Source organism: Aythya marila, assembly GCF_965140915.1.
Source record: "Aythya marila genome assembly, chromosome: 18".
Lineage (NCBI taxonomy): Eukaryota > Metazoa > Chordata > Aves > Anseriformes > Anatidae > Aythya > Aythya marila.
The window spans coordinates 11,086,046-11,094,153 of NC_139059.1; the positions used below are offsets into that span (position 1 = coordinate 11,086,046).

The 8,108-nt window shown below is 44.5% G+C and overlaps 1 protein-coding gene across 1 annotated transcript in view; it reads left to right on the forward strand.

Annotated features, from left to right (window-relative positions):
* MYH10 (myosin heavy chain 10) overlaps positions 1-7,895 on the forward strand; it is a 103,256-nt gene extending 95,361 nt beyond the window's left edge. Inside the window, exons 35-41 of the mRNA XM_082775166.1 lie at positions 1,212-1,340; positions 2,654-2,742; positions 2,983-3,106; positions 3,196-3,404; positions 4,667-4,775; positions 5,165-5,337; positions 6,180-7,895. Coding sequence (XP_082631292.1) covers positions 1,212-1,340; positions 2,654-2,742; positions 2,983-3,106; positions 3,196-3,404; positions 4,667-4,775; positions 5,165-5,337; positions 6,180-6,324 — 978 coding nt within the window. The 3' untranslated portion in view covers positions 6,325-7,895. The remainder of the gene's footprint in view (positions 1-1,211; positions 1,341-2,653; positions 2,743-2,982; positions 3,107-3,195; positions 3,405-4,666; positions 4,776-5,164; positions 5,338-6,179) is intronic.
* The last annotated feature ends 213 nt before the right edge of the window (positions 7,896-8,108 follow it).

Sequence of the window (8,108 nt, forward strand, 5' to 3'; positions counted from 1 at the left end):
AGTCAACTTTTTGTTTCAACACTTTGCATAAAGATTCACTGAGTATTGCTTTACAGGCTGCATTTCTTACATTGTGTGTCTTTGAATTTACTGATTTGGGCTCAGCTCTTCCTGACTGCTGCTTCCTAAAATGAACATGTTAAGGCATTTTCAGCCAAAATGCTTTAAGAGAATAAGGAGTAACTTTCAGTTGCTTTAAAAAAGTCTGCAAGAAGCCCATTCTTTTCTGTTTGGCAAGAGAATGCAGCCCATGTGTTGAGGATTTGTTTTCCATTCCCAGGAAAATGTTGAGCATTCGGTAGAGTTCCATTTTACCAAAGACGTTCAGTGCCATGACCCAAAGCTTGTAAGGCACATGGCAAATTAAATTGCCTTTCTGCCCTGTCCTCTCTATTTCTTGTCAATCCAAGCAAGTGAAGACAGTTCTGGAACTGAGTTCAGGCTCTGGATGAGGAACTGAGTCCAGGCTCTGGATGAGGAGAGGCTAGGTTAAAGCAAGAGGTAGTGGTCCATGAACAATATTGTACTCCTCTACTCCAAAAGAACAGGTCAGATAGAGAGCTGAGCTGTGTACACTTTCATAAAAATCAAATCACTTAAAATAAGTGATTTTTTTGCTCAGTGGTATTCCAGAGATGCAAGTACAACTTAAATGCAGTTTCTCTCCAACTTTTATACTCTTTTAGCATCTTAAGTCAAACTTGTGAAAATTCATACACACTGAGATCTTAGCAGTGTGTATTAATTGGAAGCTAAGCATGTGCTACTAGGTTATATGTACAAAATGGTGAATTGCTACTTCTGGACTGAGAATAAAGTCTTAGCTTGCATACTTGCAATAAGCTTTTTCAATCAATTCAAGTATATAGATTTTTTTTCCAAGTCATTCCAAGCTTCACCTTGGAATTCCAACTTCCACAAGTTTCATGCATGATTTCAGTTGAGCAGCTCTTTATTTGAGGTCTTTTCTCTACAAGAAATATACCAAATAATTGAGGTAAAGCCCTGTAATGAGATTTCTGACAAAGAATGAGTGATGCAGAGATAAGAAAATTAAGTTTTACTGTAAAAGTAACTGAAAAACGCATTTAAGTGGAATGAAGTTACTTTGAGGGGGGAGGCCTTTCCTCTTTAGGAGATAAGAAGCTACAGAGCTACGAATCTCATGATTGTCTTAATGCAACATGGCTGTGGTTTTCTTCCAACTACAGGCTCAAATGAAAGACTACCAGCGGGAGCTGGAAGAAGCCCGTGCATCCAGAGATGAGATCTTTGCACAGTCCAAAGAGAGTGAGAAGAAGCTCAAAGGTCTTGAAGCAGAAATACTCCAGCTCCAAGAGGTGAGATTGAAATCCATGATTTTTTTTTCTTGATAAGAGTATGAGGAAGATTAGGAGGGGGAAACAGAAGTAAAAATCTATACTGGTAAGCTGAAGAGAAATAAGAGACAGCAGACCTTTCTCTTCCAATCCCCTCACCCTGCTTCCTGCACCAGATCTTCAGTGAGCTTATGGCTAAAAAGGAATTGTTCCAGTAGCCTCCAGTTCATTTCTCTGGTCCACATAAAAGCTTTTCTACTGCTTAAATAGACTTGATACCTCACAAAACATGCAAGGTGGTTCAAAAGTCTATAAAGGGTGTGGTGTACAGTGTCAGTACTGAAACTGATGACTGAAAATACTAAAACCTGAGAATCTCTCCTCAGTGGCCATTTAATTCTGCAGAGGCTTGTCACTGTCATCTTGGTTCTTCATCCCTCCCTTAGAGGCATGTGTTCCCTCACTGTTGGCAATCTGTGTAAGAGCTCTAAGACTTGCTCTGCATCGCTTATCCATCATTATCTCCTTGTTCTGCCACAAGGTCAAACATTAGCAAAATTTCCTTATATGACTTTGCTTTGAACTTCAGTTTGTAGCTAAGACAGGACATACACAAAAAAAGAGGCAATCACAGATTTCACTACTTTAAGCCTTTACAGGTGGCCTACAACTTAAGGGAACTGCTTCATGCGTTATTCTCTTTTGTGGACTTCAAATTTGTCAGTCTTGCACTTGCAATGCATTTAGTTATGCTTCTTAGCAAGTGCCGGGGTGTTTCTTCCACACGATATAGTTGATAATACAAGATTCAGTGCTGTTTTCACTATTGTGCTCTAATTTTCTGTATTTTTCTTACTTTCATGCTATGTACTCTGGAGGTGTAAGACCCTAAATAACTAAATTCAGTGCTCGTTTTGCATTAAATATGTTTATATTAGAGCACGTGACAATGTTTTTTTTCTTACTGTTTAGGCCTTGAGCATTGCTAACTACTTTCTGCAAGGAACACACTTGTAATACAGTATGAATAATACTGAAGTGGTTTTAGAAAGGATGAGTGAAGCATTATCTTAAATATTGTCGGTGTTCACCATTTGGGGATGGAAAAAGTAAATCCACTGCAGTCATATGGCAGTTAAGGGGGAAGAAACTTCATGATGATGTGGCTGGTTGTTACCAGCTAGCTTCAACAGCTGCTGCTCCTGCCTATCCATTAGAAGACTTCAGGGATATTGCATATCACAGCATCTCCCAGAAGTTGTTGTGAGGCTAAATTGATTAAGTGTTGCAGGATTTCTGAGATGTATAACAGGTCCTTCCTGAAACCTTTGCAGGAGTTTGCTGCGTCTGAAAGAGCCCGTCGTCATGCTGAGCAAGAAAGGGATGAGTTGGCTGATGAGATTGCAAACAGTGCTTCAGGAAAGTGAGTCATCAAATGTATTAATTGCACATCTGAAGAACTGTGGGCACCAGCAGCTGTGGCTCTCAATAGCCTGCTTGCAAATTCTGTATTAATCTGTCCTTATGAAAAACTCCCTTGTTACGAAGGGAATTGCCAAATTGCTTCTTGTGACACTTGCGATGCCTAGATTATCAGAAGTAAACTGGCTAGTTGCTTTGTATCGAATCTGAATGTGTCTTGACCCAAATACTTCCTTTCTAGGTCAGCGCTGCTGGATGAGAAGCGCCGGCTGGAAGCTCGTATTGCACAGTTGGAGGAAGAGCTTGAGGAAGAGCAGAGCAACATGGAGCTTCTCAATGAGCGCTTCCGGAAGACCACCCTGCAGGTGTGAATCTGTGGTGTTGTGCTTCAATGTGTGGTTAAGTGTGGGCTCTGACTAGCACCAAATGATCTATTTTCCTTTTCCTCTGGAAGGTTGACACACTTAATTCTGAGCTAGCTGGAGAGCGGAGTGCTGCCCAGAAGAGTGAAAATGCACGGCAGCAGCTGGAAAGGCAGAACAAAGAGCTGAAAGCCAAGCTTCAGGAACTGGAGGGATCTGTGAAGTCGAAGTTCAAGGCAACAATTTCTACTCTAGAAGCCAAGATTGTTCAGCTAGAAGAACAGCTTGAACAGGAAGCAAAGTAAGGAAAAAAAAATCTGTTTGCATTGTTTCCTCTGTCAGTAGAATCTCTGAAACCTCTGTGCCTGAAGTTATTGTACGGCTGAGATGCAAGCTTAAAATGCAAGCATTAGGTTTCATTATTTAGAAACCTACTGTCCAAGGGACAAACTTCAATGAGATGGTTGAAAAGTGACTGGGGTTCATGCTTTCAGAATCTGTGCTCTTTAACTTAAATTCCTGAATTAATTTGTTAAGTTAAACAGGTGCTTGTTCTGACAGGTAGTCTCAGGATCCACAGGGTGCTGAAGAAGTTTCTTGAGATAAAACATCCCCTTGGGATACTGGTCTCTTTGGCTTGACAGCTTAGATAAGTTGAGATATTCTGAAAATAAGGACCACAAAGATGCTGAAGGGACTGGAGGGGCATCTTTCCTGTGGGGAAAGACTGAGAGCTGGGGCTGCTCAGCCTGGAGAAGGAGGCTCAGGGTGCTCTGATCAATGTGTGCAAATACCTTGGGGGGGATGCAGAGAAGAGGGAACCAGGCTCTTGACAGTGGTGCCCAGGGACAGGATGAGAGGCATCGGGCACAAACTGAAATGCAGGAGGTTCCATCTGAATATCAGGAGGCACTTCTGACTGGGGGTGACCAAGCCCTGGCAAAGGCTGTCCAGAGGTGGTGCAGTCTCCTCCCTGGAGATCTTCAAAAGCTGCCAGGATGTGGTGCTGGGCAAGCAGCTCTGGGGTGGCCCTGCTGGAGCAGAGGGTTGCACCAGGCGACCTCCAGAGGTCCCTCCTAGCCTCAGCCATTCTGTGAGATGCCACCAGTGCTCTGCAGGTCTGCTTTCCACTGAGAGTGCTCCCATGTCTGTTCTTTCCATCTCAGTCCTTGGAGGACTGTTTTTTGCTAGCTCATCCTAGAAAGACTGAAAGGAGACTTATATCACCATCTCCATTCCTTCTGGCTCTGGCAGAGGACCATGTTATTGGTCAGCAATAATCCTAAAGCTGCTCTGTTGAAACATTGTGAAGAAGCACTTTGCAGTCCCTCCTTCTAGCCTGCAAACCATACTTGTACTGCTTCCGTGCTAGTACTTTGCTTTTAAAGCTGCCTCCCAGCTAAGCCCCAGGATATTAAAACTGAAGTCAGTGCTGTTAACGGTGATGGGCTTGTTAAGAGGGCTTAAGCGTTAGTTGCACAACGTCCACTGTTCTGGAAAGTACAGATCTTGTGCTTCCAGCCTCCATGTACTGAAACAAATTGTGGCTTTTGATTATTCTAGGGAAAGAGCAGCTGCTAACAAACTGGTGCGCCGCACAGAGAAGAAATTGAAAGAAGTCTTCATGCAGGTGGAAGATGAACGTCGACATGCAGATCAGTACAAAGAGCAGGTAGGCGGAGTGGCTTAGCTTTGGATGTTTGTTTCTCAGAAAAGACAGAAAACTTTGAGCAGAGGAGCGCTGTTAAGAAGTGCTTTAATGAAATGACCCGAGGGAATTCTAGCCTTGATGACTAAACTGCTAGAGTAGTTCCTTGTTGGCTCCCAGCAGTCAAAATCTCCCTGTGTTAGCTCTGTTGTGATGATCTGTTAGGCATCCTGGTCTCCTGGACCCAGGAGCTCTATGGTGTTTCCAGGAATCCAGACTGGAGTCTGTAGTGAGGTGTCATATCCAGCAGGGGTGGCTGGGGAGACAAGGCTGGTAGCTCACCTCTTCGACCTCTCAAGTTGCAGGGTTGCAGCTGCTGAATTTGATCCCGATGACCTGGTTTTGTATTTTAGATGGAAAAGGCAAATGCCAGAATGAAGCAGCTCAAGCGCCAGCTGGAGGAGGCTGAGGAGGAAGCCACACGTGCAAATGCTTCACGACGTAAGCTTCAGCGTGAGCTGGACGATGCCACTGAGGCCAACGAGGGCCTGAGTCGGGAAGTCAGCACCCTGAAAAACAGGCTAAGGTGAGTGGTGCCAGCACCAGCAGGCAGGCGTTTGTCTGGGCCCCTGTGTGCCCATAATGTGTCTCCTGACCATCCAGCTGTGGGACTGCAGAAGCAGACCCAGGGGATGGGGCCAAATGGAATCTGCTGGGAATGGCTGCCTGAGCCTGACGATACCAAGGAAGTGGCCAGGCCACAAGAATGTTCCTGACAGCTCCTGAGCCTGAGCTCTTTGAAGCTGAAACAGGCAGATTCCCCTGGGGCTGGTGGTTCAATCCAGCAGTGGGTCAATATGCCAGAGACGAGACAGGCCTGTCAGGCTTTGCCAGTGGCAAGCACCGATACCCTTTTTGCTGGCCCACCCTGTGGTTCAGCACCTTCTTTGAGAGCAGGTCTTTGAGATCAACATTTGTAGCGAGTGCAGAGGGGGTCAAAGGAGGTGGTGCTAGCACAGGACAAAAACCATCCTGAGATGCAGAGAGCAGCTGAGGAGACAGGAGGGTGCAGTGCAGCACTTCACAAGCAAGCAGTTGTGTTTGTTTTTTTTGTTTTTTTTAAAGAGCCCGCCCTGTCTAGTACTTGGTCAGTGCGTGGTGCTCACACAGATGACATTTTTAGTTACTTGGGACTTCCTAAATTAAAGTGGTATAAACTAAGAAATCCTGGAGTAGCAGCGTGTGTTTGACTGCAGCATGATGACCCCTCTCAGAGAGGGGTGGTTTCAAAACACCTCTCCTGGAACTTGTGGTGTGATGTTCCCTTGCAGTGCAGCAGGGAGCTCTTTTGGGGCAGCCACCAGCACCGTGGTGCTGGCTGTGAATGGGAGGTGATGTCTGCAGCCGCATTCTGCTTGTTGTTTGCAGGAGGGGGGGCCCCATCACCTTTTCCTCGAGCCGATCCGGGAGGCGCCAGCTGCACATCGAAGGGGCCTCCTTAGAGCTCTCAGATGACGACGCGGAGAGCAAAGGCAGTGACGTGAACGAAGCGCAGCCAGCCCCCGCTGAGTAGAGCCCCTCACACCATTTGCATGCAGAGACCTTTTACACAGTAGTCGGCAGAACGAGGAGGACTTTCCTGACCACCAAACTGCCTTGTGGCCCTAAATCTGCCTTACAAAATGTCGGCATGCTACAAGGTTACTTATCATAGGTCAACTATGTCTTAAGGCTCTCCAGCCTCACCATACTGTACCCTGCTTCAGATATAGGTACAACTGCTTTTTTATATATAGTAAACAAAATGGGATCGTCTCTGTTCAGTGCATCTATTTTCCAGATACTCATTGTAAAGCCATTTTATAAAGCATCATGTGAAGGATGAAACTTTTTTTTATCAATACAGAAACTTCATTCCCAGAGGGTAGGTGGTTGGGACAGGCCCATTGTCATGACTATGCATGCTTTGTTGTACGGACAACATCCTTCCATTTCTTCTGTGCTCAGACGGCCTTGGCTGTGTTGAGTCTGTTGGATCATTGAAGACCAAACTGCACCTGCATCTTTCTTTTCTCCTAATTGTTGTGATCAGCACACAATCAGTGAGTGAACTGTGAAAAGGCGTTGGGAAGTGTTAGAGGGAAATGTAGGGATGAATGAGTAGTGTCCATTTTTTAACCTGCAATATCATTTTGAAGTGTTCTCAGCACCTGCTTCATCAGTTAGTGTTCATGCAGTACAGGCAAACTGAAATAGCGTCACCGTTCCTCTCTGTACAGTACTTCTGCGTTCGTAGTGTCCTGCTATTACCATGCCCAACAGATCTGTATATATATTAAGGCTAGTATAATGTGAACACCAGTGGAAAATAAGCATACAACACAGGCAAAATAATTTATTAACTTATGGCTGAGTAGTTGTCAGGACATGGAGCCGAGGGGCTGCACCGTGAGACCGTGGCCAGCCTGTGCCGAGGGCAGCGGCGCCGCCTGTGCGGGGCTCCCGCGGAGTCTGTGGTTTACAGGGGCTCGGAGATGGATGTTGCCTGCCTACGAGTTAACATGCCAGTGGATGTGAATCCTTTTTTTTTTGTTGTTGTTGTTTTTTTTTTTTTTAATTTTGAACAGTATTACAGCGAGTAGTTAGCATTCTTTTTGTTTAAATAGCTGAAAAACTGACATTACAGAAAGTGCCTTAGACACTACAGTACTAAGACAATGTTACATATAATTTGCCTATATAACAATGATTTAATGTATTAATTTTGACTGTGCTTCATATCATGTACCTCTCTAGTCCAAGTGGTATTATTGATATTAGTGACAATGAATCAGTGTTAACTAGGAAACTTCCTCTGCCACATGCTCAAAAGACATGGATTTCCTTTTTTTGGTTAAAAGCTTTAACATCTGTCGCAAAGGTTTTGTTGTGTGTGTTTGGATATTTTTAATCAAACTGGCTGTTGACCACCAGGCATCTGACTGCAAATATCTTGTTTTCTTGTATACCCATATTTCTAGACAATGATTTTTGTAAGACAATAAATTTATTCATTATAGATGTGGCCGCCTGCTCTGTTTACTTACAGGAAGAGCTATCTCCTGAGGCTGGCATAGACCTTAATAAATAAGAATATGACTGGAAGCTGCCTTTTCCCTTCTTAGTGTTTTGTGGTTTTTTGTTTGTTTGTTTGCTTTGGCTTTTTTTTTTTTTTTCCCTCAAATACAGTGTAAGTTACCAGTCAGGCCTGAGCCTTTGCCCTTGAACCTTAATGGCAGTGCAGAGCTGGAGCAGAGGAGTTCTGACCCCACCTGCTCATTTTCTACACCATGGCACAGGCACAACGCCTTCCTCTGA